The sequence below is a fragment of the Mus caroli genome, unplaced genomic scaffold (assembly GCF_978045245.1).
Source record: "Mus caroli unplaced genomic scaffold, Mus_caroli_1 scaffold_10, whole genome shotgun sequence".
NCBI classification, from domain to species: domain Eukaryota; kingdom Metazoa; phylum Chordata; class Mammalia; order Rodentia; family Muridae; genus Mus; species Mus caroli.
Genome location: NW_028227265.1, coordinates 118068979 through 118086719, shown reverse-complemented (window position 1 = coordinate 118086719; position 17741 = coordinate 118068979). Strand labels below are relative to the sequence as shown.

The following is a 17741-nucleotide window of genomic DNA, read 5'->3' as shown; positions in this document are numbered from 1 at the left end:
CTTGTGACATGGTATCACCTAATCCACAAGTCTCTGTGTTGGGCTTCCTGGCCAGAAAGTGACAGGATCCAAGCCCAAAGACTCAGTGTGTAAGACCTTGCATAAACAAGCCATACCTGCATGTAGAAGGAACCAGACATGTGACTGACATTGGTTAAGCAAGGAATTCATCCAGATAATGCAAAGAAGCAAGCGCAGCTCAGATCAGAGTCACCCTCTCCCCTGTGTTGGTGTCGTCTGCCTGCCTCTCCAGCCTCCCCTGCAGCTTGTCCTGTGTGGTTGAGTGTCCGTGGTTCAGACTGACTGAATCCTGCCACTGGGACAGTGCTAGGGACGTATGTGCTTTTAGCTCCCTGGCACTCAGGCATTCAGAATGCTGTGGAGAAGACACTGGGGCTGGGGACAACACTGGTGGCACTTGCCAATGGGAAAGCAAGAATCCAGTTGGAAGAGTTGGTAGCCTAATGGTAGGGCACTCTGCTGGCAGGCACAAGACCCTGGGTTCAAAAATTCACCAGCCCAAACTGCTCTGTGAGAACCCTTCCTCAGTCTGGAGGTGTTTAAACTTTATCAGTTTCCTCTTGCTCCCAGGTCTGAGGCTGCCAGGGGTGACATTTCCTGGCTTTTGTGGGACTGTGATATAGACTCTGTTTTGAAAGGACAGGAACATAATAAAAACGGATATGAAAGAAGGGCCAGATGACATCACTTAGAATATTTGAGGAAATCCACTCTTGGGTGTTTACAGACCCAGTATGTTAGTTGTTTGTGCTTGATAAGGGTACTTTTGATACGTACAGAGAATTACTCAGTATAAATGAATTTTGATCTTGGGCTCATAGCAACACCTAGAAAATAGAGATCTTGGCTTTGATCTTGGGCTCATAGCAACACCTAGAAAATAAAGGTCTTGGCTTAGGTCCCCAAAGACCCTGGCTTGTGAGTTGACCTTAGTTAGGGACAAGGTTCAGCAGTTAAGTTGCCCAAACCATGCCCAATCCAGATTCCTTTCTTAAAGAAAGAACAAACCAAGGGACCTATTTATTAGAGATAAATCAACAAGCTGAGTGTTTCTCCAAATCTCAATCCAGAGACAAAAATAATATGTGGAAGTTAAGATGGAGATAGTACCTTCCTCGTGTTAATTTCATTAGCTGGTTATAGACTCGTGCATGCTAGATGCAAGTCATTGGATGAAGACTTAAAACATCCTCCTGTCTTCATGAACAGTAGATTCTGTGGTGGATGAAAATCTCACCTGCTGTGAACTGCGGACAAGGGACAGTCTGACCCTGCCCCTCTGTGGGGGGCAAGGGATGGCCTGGCCCTGCCTCTCGGTGGGTAGAAATAAAGATGAAATGAACAAGCTTGAACAGAGAAGCCTCCAGCCTCAGCCTGCCCTGACCCCACACTCTCTTGGGTTCATCTCCTTTCAGTCTCCTCCCCTCAAGACACGATGACAGATTCTATGTGCCGTGTAAATGAAGAAACTGAAGGACAGGGTCTGTTTCTCGCAGGGCTATTTGGGCAGTCATACATTCCTCCAAATGTGGCCTGATTCACAGCCAACTGCGTTCCTTGCCATGAGATGGACCAAATGGACACCCCAGCCAGGGCAAAGACCCCCAGAAGGCTGGAGGCCCAGGAGTCCCATCTCTATGCTCCTCTTTGAGTATACGAGGCTGGAAATTCACCTGTGTGCATGGACTAGTTCAGTAGAGTAGACAGAAATAGCTCCTGACAGTTCACTGCCCTGGTGTAGAACTTCTCAACACAGGCTTATTCCTGAGCATGTGTGCAGGTGAACACTCAGAACAAGCCCCTCAGTGGATCAGCAGACAAAACTTGGTCTAAGCCAACCCAGGGCCAACTTGATACATTGGTTGATACTACAATCTAGGGATGCATCCAATGAGACTTTAAATAAGCCAAACCTTCTGCAAGGGGTGTGGGGGCCAAGAGAATAGGACCCAAAGGGGAATGTTGGTGATCAGTGTCTGGAATCCCTGTCCTGTGAAAGGGAGACAGGACAATCACTGGGCCTCCCTAGACAAGTCCGTCTAGAAGAATTCATAAGGTCCAGTTTCAGGGAGAGACTCTGCCTCAAAACTTGAAGTAGAGAGCAATTGAAAAAACATCAACCTCTGACCTCCATGGGCACATGCACCGGCATGCACACCTGCATGTGCATGTACTCACAAATGATTAGTGGGGTGTCTGGTAGACAATTCACACAGAGGCAGTAGCACAATGCACACACTGGGTGTGTCTGATGGGCACTCTCCTCTCCTGGACCAAGCCCTGCTACAGTTCTGAGTAGAGACCACGGGCCTTCCAGCATAATGAGCAGACTGCTAAAGAGCATGAGGTCACAACGAAGGAATCCTAAGTCATCACTCATGTGTGAGGTCATACACATGCCCTTCCAAACACCACCAGGGCTGACAACCTCGGCTAAGCATACACAGGAGAAAAGGCAGAAGTTTACATCCCAGAAGCCAGGCAAGCAGGTGTTTCCAACAGTTACAGCATGGTGTCAGAGTTCCACCAGTCCTGGGGCCCCTGTGACATGGACAGAGCTTGCAAGGTGAACTTGCGCATATCAAATACACAGCTTGCCCAGACAGGGCCCCTACCATTCCTTACATGCCGATACAAACCAAGGCACTCCATGCCTGGACCAGCCTTCAGTGTGCAGAACAGAAATGTTATTGTATTGCGCGAAATGTTGCTCGGTCTCTCCCGCTCTGTTCCTCTCAGATCTTTCGTAAAATGTATGGCCAGAGGCTAGTGAACCAAGCTCATAGGTTAAGCATATTTCTCTGGGGGTGGGGTGGGGAACAGTCTCGAGGACGGAAGACGGATCCACTTCTCGTTTATGAGCTATGTTAAATATTCATTTCAGACCTATATGCCAACACCAACATTCACATTTTTATTCCTGGCCAAAGAACACCAAGAACTAACATGCCACGAAAATAATTAGAATTTAGTGTAGGCAGACTGTGAGGTGATGCCTGGATTCAGCGTTGTCTTGATAGGCCGTGTCTCTCTGGCTGAACAGCACATGTGCAGGATAGCATAAATATTTAAGAGCATTTATTCTGGATATGATTTGTGGCACCCCTGAGGCATCTTCCACCTGTAATTACATCCACAGCCTCTGGGATGAAGGCTCTAAGTCCCTAACCAGTCTCAACACTGAGAACAGTATGTCTCAGGCTACAACATGACCACTGTCAACAGCTCACATAAGGAGACTGTTTTAGTCAGGGTTTCTATTCCTGCACAAACATCATGACCAAGAAGCAAGTTGGGGAGGAAAGGGTTTATTCGGCTTACACTTCCATACTGCTGTTCATCACCAAAGGAAGTCAGGACTGGAACTCAAGCAGGTCAGAAAGCAGGAGCTGATGCAGAGGCCATGGAGGGATGTTCTTTACTGGCTTGCCTCCCCTGGCTTGCTTAGCCTACTCTCTTATAGAACCCAAGACTACCAGCCCAGGGATGGTCCCACCCACAGGGGCCTTTCCCCCTTGATCACTAATTGAGAAAATGCCTTACAGTTGGATCTCATGGAGGCATTTCCTCAACTGAAGCTCCTTTCTCTGTGATAACTCAGCTGTGTCAAGTTGACACAAAAATAGCCAGTACAATTGACCCCTTGTCAACTTGACACACAAACACATCACTAGTAAGCCTCAACCCTTACATTCTTATTCATCCCCAAGATCTAAATAACTTTAAAAGTCCCACAGTCTTTACATATTCTTAAAATTTCAATCTCTTTAAAATATCCATCTCTTTTAAAATCCAAAGTCTTTTTACAATTAAAAGTCTCTTAACTGTGGGCTCCACTAAAACAGTTTCTTACTTCAAGAGGGAAAATATCAGGGCACAGTCACAATCAAAGCAAAAATCAATCTCCAACTGTCCAACGTCTGGGATCCAACTCACGATCTTCTGGGCTCCTCCAAGGGCTTGGGTCACTTCTCCAGCCATGCCCTTTGTAGCACACACGTCATCCTCTGGGCTCCAGATGCCTGTACTCCACTGCTGCTGCTGCTCTTGGTGGTCATCTCATGGTACTGGCATCTCCAAAACACTGCATGACCCCTTCAGTCCTGGGCCTTCAATTACAACTGAGGCTGCATCTTCACCAATGGCCTTCCATGGCCTCTCACAGTGCTTAGCCTCAGCTGCTCTGCATGACCCCTTCATGCCTTCAAAACCAGTACCACCTGGGTGACCCTTACACATTACCAAGTCCCGCTGCAGAAGGAGTACAACCTTGCCTATCTCTGGAACACAGCCTCTTTGTGCTTTCAGAAAACACTTCCCAGAAGATGTCACCTCAACGATGCTGGTCTCTTCTTAATCACCGCTAATTTCTTAGCTCCAGCTAACCAGCATCAATAGTCCCAGTAATGCAAAGTTTTTGCTTTAGTAGTTCTGGTATCTTGTTAATCACAGCTGATTCTTCAGCCCCAGCTAACCAGAACTACAAAATCGTCACAATCAAAACAGCAACGGCCCTGAAAAGAGTCTTTAATTTTCCCTCAGAAATTTCACAAACCAGACCTCCATCTTCTGCACTGTTCTCAACATTATCTTCCAAGCTCCTACACAACATCTGACAGAGCTCTTAACAACAAATGGATCTTCAAGCCCAAAATTCCAAAGTCCTTTCACAGTCCTCCCCAAAACATGGTCAGGTTGTCACAGGAATACCCCACTCTGCTGGTACCAATTTGTTTTAGTCAGGGTTTCTATTCCTGCACAAACATCATGACCAAGAAGCAAGTTGGGGAGGAAAGGGTTTATTCGGCTTACACTTCCATACTGCTGTTCATCACCAAAGGAAGTCAGGACTGGAACTCAAGCAGGTCAGAAAGCAGGAGCTGATGCAGAGGCCATGGAGGGATGTTCTTTACTGGCTTGCCTCCCCTGGCTTGCTTAGCCTACTCTCTTATAGAACCCAAGACTACCAGCCCAGGGATGGTCCCACCCACAGGGGCCTTTCCCCCTTGATCACTAATTGAGAAAATGCCTTACAGTTGGATCTCATGGAGGCATTTCCTCAACTGAAGCTCCTTTCTCTGTGATAACTCAGCTGTGTCAAGTTGACACAAAAATAGCCAGTACAGAGACCTTAATGATGTCAGGCTCCTTCTCCACGGAGTGGGAATACCTTCCTAGGAAAGTGTGCTGTGAATTACATCCCGGGGTCTGCTTTATTGGAGTTTTTGCCTCTCTAACTCATCCTTGCTGAAGGACAGTTGGCAGATAGCTTGACGTCAACAGAAAGCTTTGGTTTGTGCGCGGTGTCTTCTGTCCAGCCTGACCCACATGAAGGGCGTTCACAGCAGCTGAAGGTGGAGGTGACCACGCAGGTGCACACAACACAGCAAGATGCCATGTCCAGATGTCCTATCCCTGGCCTTGGGCAGCACAGCCACTCTTTGTGCTTGATGCAGGCTCTTCCCAGGTTCTGGGCATGCTAACTTTCTTCAGCTCTCAGTGCCAATCACCACCTTCCCGCCCCTGCTTACACTAGGTCTGTGATTTCCCTAACAAAGCACTATTTTTAAGATATTGGGAGGCTACCTTGTCTTTTAAGCTCCGCTATTACTTTAATTGGGTTGCTTTTATTAGAGCCCTAGCTACAAAGTCCGAAGGCATGGCATGTTCCGCCTGGCCCTGTTTTCTCATGGGCCTTGTTAGTTTGCTAGAATGGGAGTAGCCTTCAGACGCAGCCTTGTGGTGTGCTGTAGCAGAAATCTCTGTGCCTAACAGGACGGGCGGAGACAAGAAGCGAAGCTGGTGTCGGTCTGATTTCCTTTTACCCAGTGTTCTGAGTGAGTCTTGACTGCACAGGGTGGTGGAGGGCAAAGGACATTCCAAGGCTGGGGAACAACATGTGCATGTTCCTTGGGGAAGATGCAAAGTCAGGGGTGTTCTTGTTAGGTGCCTTTAAAATCCTTGACATTCCATCATCGTGGGAAAATATTTTACAGAACACTCGATTGGAGCTGAAAAGGCAAGGAGGCTTTTGAAAGTGGAAGGATAACAGAGCCAAGGTTGTAGGTGATGGGAGAGAAAAGGGTTCTGTCGACCAAGGAGAGTGGAGGGACCCAAGGGGATAGACATGCAGCAGGCTCTGTCTTGTGAGCCGTATGTGAGGTGGCTCTGAACTAAAGGATTTCTATCAGAAGTACCCACTGGCCAGACATGGCAATAGGGAAATGGGAGGGGTGACAGTCTAAGAGATGAAGGAGACAAAAGGAGGTGGTTTTCAAAAACTGGTCCATGGACAGGCTCAGAAAAAATTTCTAGAGATCAGTAGAGTGGCTTCAAGTCATGGGTGTCTGACTGTGACATCCTGGCTGTGCATGCATACAACAGTACGCCCAAGGTGCCTGCTGTATATGGAAGATTTCAAAATGGTACCAGCTGTGTGTCAAGATGAGCAAGAGGGGCTTTTAGGACCACTGGCTATATCTGCTCCCCAAGATGTACTGAGGGACAACAGAAAGAACCCTGTGTCAGCCCTGCTGTGCTCCTGGAATGGCAGGTTTGGGAGCAAGGGGTTAAAGGAAGGTGTGCTGTGTCTTGCTTCCACGCAGATTAAAGGAAACATTCTTGCTTGATGAGCGTTTTGAGCTCAGGCGTAAGTCAACTCTTGGAGGCAGGTAAGCAAGACCCTTGCTCAGATTGGAGTTTGCTTATAGATTCTCACATACACCCAAAGTGCAATGAAAACAACCTTGAGTTGCCTTAGCAGGTGACCATGTTGCCATAGCAATTATAAAGAGCAGGTAGCAGAATGGGCTTCAGGAAGTCAGTCAGTAGGAATGAGAAAATCAAAGGAAGAGCTGGAGAGATGGTTGAGCAGTTAAGAGCACTTGCTGCTCTCGCAAAGGATCTTGGTTCTGTTCCCAGCGTCCAACTATGCAGCTTACAACCACAACGTGTAGCATCAGGAGGCACCTGACACCCCTGGCTTCTGTGGGCACCTACAGTCTCATGCACGTACCCCACACACAGACACACACACATAATCACAATTGATAAAATAAATATTTTAAAAGTGAATCAGTGCCTGGCATCTTTAATCCCTGCATGTGGGAGACAATGGTAGGCAAATCTCTATGAGTTCAAGGCCAACCTGGTCTACATAATGAGTCCCTGTCTTAAAACAAAACCAAACAAAAACCAAGCAAACAAAAGGAAAACAAAGGACAACAGCATTCAGACTTTGGATGCCATGTGGGGCTGGAGAGGTGGCTCGGCAATCAAGCATGGGAACTGTTCTTATAGAAGACCTGAGTTCAGTTCCCAACACCCATGATAGGCAGCTCACAACCACCTGGGACTCCAGCTCCAGGAAATCCTCTGGCCTCCATTAACACTTGCACTCACATGCACACACACACACACACACACACACACACACATGGATACACATAATCAAGGATAATAAAGATGAAATCATAACAAAAAGGTATTGGTTGCTAGGGAAGGAAACTGTGGACTGCAGACATTTTGTGCTGTAGACAGAACATCCCCTCACGCCATGACAGCTGTCACCTGCATTTCTGATGTTTTCCGTGGCTCTGTGCTGGCCCTTTGCCCCGTTCCACCCAGCTGACCACACCTGTTTGGTCACTGACTTTTGCCTCTTGACTCCTCCCCCACAGCCTCTCCCCAGGGCCGTTGCCTGGCTTTGCTAAGTTTCAACCTCTGGATGGGATGACTCAAGATGAGGAATCTCAAATCCCCACCCAGCACTTAAACCTCACAGCAAAGGAGCCTCAGCTCATCCTGGTAGTGACCCCGTTGCTCTCCGAAGCAAGGGGACCAGTGCTTCTGGATAGCAGGCTAGAGGTGGCTTGTCAGACTTCTCCCTGCCCACAGCAGGAGGGCAGTGTGCCATCCTACCTGTTAAAGGGGAGCCGCACTTGGGCTGGTTTTGCCTCCATTAGGGAAACTCCTAAACAGGAAGCAGCCGAGGCCGGATGAGCATGCGTGACAGGAAATGCCAAGTTCCCCTCTCCTCCATCTGCCCAAGGCCCACTTGTCTCCACCTGCAGTCCAGGCCCACCCACACCTGAGATCATCCTAGCCTTGGGCCAGGTGTTTTCTGAGGCAGTGTCTGGCTCATACCTCCTTGGCTGAAAGCTCAGCCTTCATTCCTACGTCTGCAGCCCCAGGCCCACAAGCTAGGCTGTCTGTCTGATGTTAATGACCCCAGACTTGGACAGCAAAGAGTCTCTAAGAAGCCATCAGTGAATCCTCAGCTCCTGTGGGATGCGGGTGACTGGCCTCAGTTTGGAGTTCAGCAGGGTTAGGGCGTTCTCCACCCACTGTCAGCAGCCCCTACCCACAGTCCCTGTCTGCCATTCCTCATGTCCAAGCCCACCGGCCCACCTCATGCCGTGATTAGCCATCATGGAATTAGTGATGTAAGTCGGGAAGCGTTCTGTAAGGCTCCTTCAGCACCCTTTCCCCAGCACGGCTCTCATGTTGCCTTGTCAGAAGCAGATTAGGTCTAGAAAGCACCATCTTGGAATTGCCTCGGTGGCTATGTAGCTAAAGCTTGCCTTAAACTCCTGACCCTCCTGCCTCTGCCTCCCAAAATGGGTGTTGTTTCCCAAAACTCAGATAAGGCATACAAATGTGCTGCCGTGGGGACAACAAGGAGGACACATGTGCTCCACAGGTGCACACCTAGGACAATTCAAGAGCACCCTGCGGCTGTAACCATCATCCTGGAAATTCTTTAGTGCTCCATCTTCCTGCCTCTCTTATTCTACAGAACGGCCTGACCTCTCCCTTCTCTGTGAGACTACCCGCCCCCCATTCCATGAATGTGCAAGGTAACAGTGGCCATACCACCCCGAATGAATCGGTGCTTGGTGGCAAGCCCTCTTGCCCAGTTATCGGTCGCCTAGGTGAGCAGATAGAGCACTCCCGCCCATCATCAGCCTTTCTGCCTAGCTGGCAACGGTCTCAGGATGCTCTAAAGTGGCTGCACTCGATTCGGGTGCCCTCAAGATGCTTTTAAACAAAGGCAGTGAGTTGGCTGGACCTCTGGGCCGCCCACTGTGTGCGCCACAGAGATTTGCATTTCCTTTCCATATACCTTGTCTTGCTAATACCATGTTGGAATTATTTCCTTAATTTCTACAGCTGCATGTGCGGAAATGGCTTATACTTCCTGTTTTGATAAACTAATAGAACTTTACTGGGAGCCTTGTTCCCAAGTTGGCTCTGTCCCCTTAGTCGGCCTGTTGCTGGATTAAAGAGATCTTTAGAACGCCCGGCTTGACTGGACTTGTGACAAAACAAAGACTTGTATAGATTACATTGCCTGAAAATAGGAAACATATTACCTTTGGCAGTAAGGCTTACCTCTCAAGTTGCTTAGAATCGGTTATTCAAGACTCCTCTGCAGAGGAAGTTGGGGTTGGATGCTGGGGGCGATGTGTGGTGGGATCTCTGTAAGTTCCCTTCAAAGCTGGCTTTTTGGCTCGAGGTGTACTGGCTTAAAAGTACTTCCTTGGACAAGATATTTCTTGGAACATGAGGACAAAATAGTCTTTGTTTTAGGACAGCTGAGTTTTGTTCTTGGATCTTCATATAAGTTTGAGTAATCATTACTTTTTTTTTAATGCGCAAATCAAAAACAATAGCCTGTACTTTTTCCCCTCTCATGAACATATGGTGTGTCAGCTTTAAACGAGACTTACATCTGCAGGAACCTGGGTGCACTTCTGTTGATTTATGCCCTTACTGCACATGGTTGGTCTGCACAAGTAGCTAGAGAAATTGTCTTGAGGCCTTTAGATCACTTGTGAGTTTTATTTTCGGGTATTAAGATCATCTCCAAGGCCCTGGGTGTAGATGCTGGTGTGTCTAAGGAAGGATTGGTGCTGAATGGCGTGCGTGGCACTCGGGATTGAGTAGACCCTATTCACCAGGCACGGAGGAAACTCTTCCTGTCTGTCTCGTGGGACACGGTCCCTGGCGAAGGCGATGTGATACTCTTGTCTTGTCAGTGCCAAGAACTGCTGGAAGGACCAGGAGCCAGCGCCACTCACTGTGGGACCGGATGTGCTCTTAATCTTGCAGCTGCTAGCACTGATCTCTGCCCTACCCTGACACATTCCATTTATAGATGGCAGAACCAGAGAGCCGGCAGCTTGAGGCATGAGAGGCTCCGATAGAGCCTGCGAGGAGCCTGGGTCAGGAAGCTAGAGCCTGGCTTTCCTTACAACATGTTATCACGTCTGGTCTTCCAGGGGCCAACAGCTCACTGACAACCCAAAGCATGTATCCAGAGTGGTGTAGGGGTATCCAGGATGGACATGGTAAAGATACAGGGAGTCTTAGATATTTGCAAAAATAATGGTGGAGAGAGAGAGAGAGAAAGAGAGAGAGAGAGAGAGAGAGAGAGAGACTGTCCAGTACCTGCCCATTGCACCTAGAAACTTACAGACAAGTGCAGTGCCGTCAGGATCCTCCACAAAAGGACTCTTAGCAATCTTAGGCCTTCACTTTGCTACCTGCTGCTAAGTGGTTGGGTTATTCCTGTGACTTCCAACCAGGCAGCAGTGCTATGTACCAAGTCAGGATAGGATAGAACTCAGCCCAGAGTGAAGAGCCCTAAAAGGAAGTATTTAAGAAGGGGAAGAACTGAAATTCATTTGTTACATTGACTGGAAATCCAGCATCAAAGACCTGGGCTATAGAACTCTCTTAATTCCCGCGGGGAACAAGGTCAGGGTCAGAGAGGGGACTAAGGAGGCATTTCCTAGGAAGGATGAGGCTCAGGGTCACTTGGCCATGGACCCCACTCAACCTAGAGGAGATCCTTCTGCTTCAGTGACAGACCCACCTGTTGATGAGGTCAGGCATGCTCAGGTGGTATGCCCACATGTGGACCTGTTCCTTGATTATCAATCACAGCATTCTCTTTTCACAGTGTCTGCATGGGTGCCACTTGGAAATGGGATGAGGTGAGGAGGCAGACTGTGGCCATGTTCCTGACTGACTCCACACTTAGGGTATCAGAGCTACGGAGAGCACAGTTGTCATTCAGGGGTGACCTATTTGGGTGACAATCCCTATCTCTAGTCTATCGTCTCGCCTCACGTTTCACCTATGAAGGCACCTCCAGATCCTCACCCAGCATCTTTGCCACTGCGCTGCTTGACTTTCTGAGGACTGTGGCGTTGTGCTGTTCTCTCGGCTGCCCACACAGTCCTGCTCTCTGTATATTTGCAGGACTTCTCCCCACTCCATGACTCCTGCATGCCTACCCCAGACTTTATCTAGTAGGCAGGGTTCGGCATCTCGTATGGCGGGTGATTGGATGGGCTAGTGTGATTTCTCCAGGAAGGAGTTGATGATTGATATCCCTAGACCTTGCTATGTTTGGTAGCGTGGCCTACAGACAGATGCCATCAAGGCAGCCTGCATAGGGACAGCATTTAGGCAAGTCTGAGTGAGTCTGTCAAGTACGCTTTACCCATCACCTCCTCTTTCCTGGCTTAGTTTCCAGATACCCTCTTCCTCAAAACGTCGTACCACAATTCAAACGATGTCCATCTAGGCATTGACTTATATACTTAAGCAGTCATCTCTACTTATTCACACACGATGTAGGCAGGGACTATGTCTAACATGTCTCTGCTTTATGCCAGAGCCTAGCACACTACATCGTCCACAGTAAGCAGTTAGCTGAGGGTGAGACAATGGCTGGGGTGTGCAAGTGAGGGACTTTGTGTGAGTGAGAGAGAAGAGTGTGAATGGGAAATGCAAGTCCACAAGTGAGCGAGGAGTGAATGAACTTGTCAAGAGAAAGCCAATGATTGGCCTCAGCCACGCTTGCAGCATCCAGATAGTTTGCTTTCAGAGTACCAGATACCCTCTCACAGGACAACAAGCCCACGACACAGGCTCCTTACTGGTCCCAGAATCCCGAGGGAGGACATGTGAGGCTGGTGTCTCAGGGGATGAGACTTTCGTGGCAACTTTAGGGAATCTTCGGTGGAATACCACTTTGGGCCGTGAGTTCTTTTTACCCTGGGATTAATGACATCCCAAAAGCAGTCTGGCCAGCTCAGCTGGATGGATGTGGGCAGCCCACAGCACCCGGTGAGGTAATGGGAGCCTCCCCATCCTAGGAACTTCATCTTAGCTGCTATGGCCAGGTACTCCTGGGGCCCGGGTTTTAACCTGTGATTTTTGTAAAATGAGAAGTATAAAATGCTTAGAGAGGACTCATAAGGGGAAGCTCACTCTTGTGAGGATAGAAATAAAGTCCAGGATGGTCTCCGTCACTGAGGTGGTGAGCAGGCTCCCCAGGATGGTCAAGGGGGAAGGAACCACCATTTTATTAAGTACTCAGCAGGAGTTAGGATTGTGATTTGTCCGTGGATAGTGCCAAGCAGTGGAATCAAGAATCAGTCTTCAAGTGTGGAGCGATGGCTCATGTGTGCTGGCAGAGTTCCTTTTGGAGGCAGGGGACAGATCTCCAGACACACAGCCCACACCAGTTTCCCTCTATCCTCACCCACAGTCTTGGGAAGGCATTCACATCTTGAGAATGTTCCAGAGCCCCACATCCTGCTGGGAGAATGCAGTCGTTCAGTCCAGAGACATGTCCGGTCTCTAAGAGTCCGTCTGGAGCACATGCTCTGCCCCAGTGTGTCAATATTTCTGTTTGTCCTAGAGACCAGACACTCCACCTGACTTCCTGAGGGCTCTTGTAGATGCTGGAATTCATAAGAGAGTCCCTGCAGGACAGGTGAGATGGCTGGAAGGCCCCATGGCGGAACTGGACTGACGTCTAAGCTGCCTCCCGGTGCTGTTTGGCCCTCAGTTCAGGAGACAGGGTGCTCCAACTGATATTGCTGATTTCTACAATTAAATGCAGGGACATCCCCTACCTCCAGACTAGGAAGCCTGTTGGATCAAATTGAAACCTTTAAAATCATTTCAACTATTCATTTATATACAGGGACTTGGCAAGTTGCTCTAAAATCAAAATTAAAAATACCCAATGAGTCGGCAACTGGAGAATAAGAGCATAGGTCTTTCCCTTCTCAATTGAAGCCTTCCCGACGCGTTCCCAACAACTCCTGAGTGAATTGTTGGCGAATGAGAGGCAACTGCCAAGATAATTGTCTAGCTGGGTTATGGTTCTATGACCCATCCAGGCTCATGCCTCGGTGCCCAAAGTCTTTGACAAAACCCACATTTCAACTTGTACTTTATTTCTAGAAATATTATCTTCAAAACCTGGATTAGATGAGCCACAGTGTGAATGTGTGCTGAAGACACACACATACACACACACACACACACACACACACACACACACGCATGCACGCGCACGCATGCTCGGTCTGATAAAAGCATAGATTCCTATTTCAAAGGCATTAAGGTATTTTTATATATGTTTACTCTTACACCATGGGCCTCCTGCTGTTTTATTAACTCAAGAAAGAGCTCTGAGAGAACTGCTTCTTAAAAGATCTGAGAATGCTGGGCTTTTTTAAATCCATCAGACAGTAGATTAGGTAGAGAATCATCATGGGGCTCCAACGACAGGGCAGTGGGGTGAGATCGCTGGAGGAAATGTCTGTACAAAAAAAGCCCGAAGGCTTGCAGATCCCCAAGATGAACTGCAGCCAGATGGTGCTGAGTCAGATGTTGGTGGCGGCCTGCATCCCAGGGATGCTTGTAGATGGATCCTGGGCCTGCAAGTCATGTAAAACAGGAGAAGGTCCATAGCAACATGGTTGGCATCTCCATAGGAACACAACGGGCTCCTGTGCTGAGACGTGTCTCCCTGAGACCTTCCACTTCATTTTTGAGGCTTAACCCAGAATGAAAACTCTACATTAGGGCTGGTGAGATGGGCTCATCAGGGAAAGGACTTGCTACCAAGCCTGATGACCTGAGTTCCATCCCTGGAACCCACATGATTCCAAAGAAAGAGAGAGCCAGATCCCACAAGCTGTTCACCGACCTCTCCATATGCACCACCAGCAAAATACACATGTGCACAAAAATATATAAGTAGAGAAGACAGTTGTAATTCTGTGGTTAAAAGCTTTTTGGCGTTAGAGGGGTACTGTCATCTGCTAGGCCCCACTTGCAGAAAGCTTGGCTGAGTGAATGTCAGAAGAAAACAATGTCTATGTACACTGCCTTAGTCGTAACTGCCAACAACCTGGGCTCTGTGAGCTGGATGGCAGCAGACTGTGGCCAAGATGGGACAGATTGAGTCTCTGCGCTTGCGTGCTCTCTCGCTCCAGCATGGGGAAGGGCTGTCCTAACCTGTCTGTGGGGTATCATGGGGACCACAGCTGGTGCTTGACTTAGGTAAGAAGAGAAGAAAGGGCTTCATAAGGATACTTAATTTTCGGTGTCCTGTGGGCATAGTCTAAGAGAGAAAGTCCAGCCCTCCTAGCCCAACCCCAGCCCCACTCCAGCCCCACCCCTGGCCACATGATCCAGGCTCTCCATTCTTTCATCAGAAATGTTGGGATAGAGACAAGGAAGCCAGAACCCCCCCCCCCCCGGGGCCCTAGAGACTCAAGAAGCTACCCCAGCTAACCAACCCACCATTTAGGAAAGGCTCATTCCTCAGTTTTCCCTCCTCACCACAAAGAGCGTGGGTGTTAGGGGGAGAAAATGGGGGTGGACTTTCCTGATGATGTGTCTACCCGAGTTACAGTGCTATTGGGGGTATCATGCTGACAGGTGTATTTCCGAGGCCTGTCTCCTCACAAGCATCTCTTTTGCCATTCCATGGTAGGAACCGGAGTGGTCACACCAACCCCTCCCACCATGGCTCACTTGCCTTCAAATCTCCAGGTCACCGAGAATCTACCTCCTAGGCTCTGCAATTGCATTTCCCTGAGCATCCCTGGGTTTGAGGAATGTTTCCTCTGGTCCTTGCGTTTAGGCTCCTGGTTCAGCATCTGGAGTCAGTGCTCCTCCCAAGGCTGTCGCCGGCAGAATGTGTTGTGCCAGCAGCAAACTTTTGTCTCACTCAGGGTCACAAGCATGCCACAGTGGTGTCCAGTATGGACAACTGTGAGACAGCACGTGCCTGGGACAGCACAGTGGTGGGGACTCTGTACCTACATCTGTGCTAAGAGGGGCCCATGGACCATTTTGCATGAAGGCTTGATGTTAGAGTAAGGACATACACAGAGGGATATGATGACACTCTTAAACTCGTCTTGTGTCTGGTTTCTACAGGGTGTGAAGAAGTTGGATGTGCCCTGCGGAGGGAGAGACTGCAGTGGGGGTTGCCAGTGCTACCCGGAGAAAGGAGCAAGGGTAAGTCACACCGTGTAAAATAATGTTTCTTGAAGCTGTTTGAAAGTGCCTTAAGCTGACCGGGCAGATCACTCTTTATGATGATACAATATAGCTAATTCCCTTTCAGCGTGCAATAAGTCACAAAATGGGCTCCAGTCGAACCACTGTCCTATTTATCATGGTGATGGATATACACAAACTCAGATGTCCCTAGGTAGCCACAGGGACTTGGCTTCAGAGACCCCTAGGTACCAAAGCCTGAGAATACTCAAGTTCCTTATATAGTCCAGCCCCAAGGTGTGCTTGTCCTCTGATGTATTCATTCTCAGGGTTACTTGCAACAATGTGTCTAAATGTGAGACATTTGCATGGTATATTGTAATGTTTAGGGAAGAGAACACTGCTGTGCTGTGAGGACAGAAGGTTGTTTTTGAAGATTAATTGTGTATGTGTTAATACAGAGATGTTCTAGACTCGTGATTTACATAGGCAAATATTTTATAAAGAAACTTACATTATATAAAGCAGAACATGGCTGCCCCAGTGACGCAGCATGGGTGTGTGCAAACTTGAGAGCTTTGGGAATTGTTCCATGAACAAGAATCCCAAGGTTGAAGTCACTTGTACCTTGAGTGTACTTGATGAGGGTCACTTCCTAGACAAGTAAAGAGAAGGTCACCTGAGCTATCACCATGGCACCCGAGTGGTCGCCATGGCTTCCAGTAGGCAGTGGCTTTACCATGTTCCTTCAGTCTTCGGGTGATTGCTTTTGCTCTATTGCCCTTAAAACTGGTGTTTCCATTTCAGGGTTACTTTTTTACATTTTCGTTTGCTTTTATAGTATGTGTTTGAATATTTACATGCATGTATGCATGTGTGCTATCTGTGTGCCATGCTCACAGGTGGCCAGAAGAGGGCATCACATCCCCCAGAACTGGGGTTAAATGTGGTTGTGAGCCACCACATGAGTGCTGGAACTGAACTGTGTCCTCTGTAAAAACAGCACATGCTCTTTATGGCTGAGCCATCTTGCCAGAAAGATGAACTTTCTGGTACACACAATACACTAATGCTTCTTTTTAAAAAGGTATATGTGAATCCTACTCATCATTAAGCAATGTGTATTTTTTGACAATATTATATTTGTCCACAATGTTCTGTGACCACACTCACCCCTCCCCTCCCTCACCCCCACTCCCACATTTTCCCTCCTCCTTTTTCTCAACCAGTTCCCCTCCCACCCTCTTCTCTCTCTCTCTCTCTCTCTCTCTCTCTCTCTCTCTCTCTCTCTCTGTGTGTCTTCCTGTCTGCCTTTTGCAGATACTATATAGGCTTATTATTGTGTGAACCATAAATGTTTAGATTAGTAGCCTCAGCATTGGGCATTTTATTATATTATAGACTGAAAACAAAAGTTTACTCTTGCTCTGTTTTCAGACATGTTTAACACGTGATGGATTTTTAAAATAAATTTAGACTCTCCAACAGTTAATGTAGCCCAGACTATTAACTAGTTCTTCAAGTCGTATAAGATGCAATTAAACCATTTTTCACTTTATAAAGGAGGTAGTCTTTTCACCGGGGTAGATGGAGCTCGGTGTGTGATCATAAGCTTAGCATCCTCAAGGTCAGGACCTAGGCTTGGCCCCTGGGCCAGTTTGCATGGGTGAGGTTGTGGAGAGTAGTGTTCCACACAGGGCCACCCTTGCCTGCTACATCTCTCTTTCTGGGACCACACCCTGCCTGCCTCACCGTTGCCTCACCAAAGCAGCTGTTCAGCAACCGTGTGTGCGTGATGCTTGTCTCGCAGCTGTCAATCACCATGGCTCTTGAGTCTCCAGTGAGCTTCACCCACGTCTGTCTGTCCCCATCAGCATTTAGAGCGGCTGTTCCCACTCCTTCTCTGCAGCACAGCCCTTGTGGTTGAGGTACACACCCATTCCATATTGCATCTCCACACCCCCCTACTCAAAGTCCTGCAGGAGCTCTTGATGACCAGGGCCCTCTGTTCAGATGTGAAGGTCTTTGCTGACTTGGCTGACTGAAGACTGTGTTAATGTCAGAGATCACAGGTGTGCATGAGGAGCCCCAGTTCTGAGAACAGAGATCCTAAATTTAAGGTTTCTCAACTGGGACTGAGGCCTTTTGGGGACTATTAGCTGGAGATCATTTGTCAACACTCTAAAAGGACAGACATATATAATATAAATAATTTTTTACTTATTCATTTTTGCACAGCTTTTTTATTATTATTATTATTTAATTTGTTTATTTTGAGATAGAGTCTCACTGTGTCTTCCTGGCTGGCCTGAAATTCTCTATGTAGATCAGGATGGTCTTGAACTCATAAAGGTTTTCCTGCCACTACCTCTTGAGCACCAGGGTTAAAGGTATGT

General features: G+C 48.1%; 1 protein-coding gene across 1 annotated transcript in view; it reads left to right on the top strand.

Moving 5' to 3' along the window:
* Positions 1 to 17741, top strand: part of Col4a2 (collagen type IV alpha 2 chain) — a 138157-nt gene that overhangs the window by 28069 nt on the left and 92347 nt on the right. The window contains exon 4 of the mRNA XM_021169415.3: positions 15283 to 15363. Coding sequence (XP_021025074.1) covers positions 15283 to 15363 — 81 coding nt within the window. The remainder of the gene's footprint in view (positions 1 to 15282; positions 15364 to 17741) is intronic.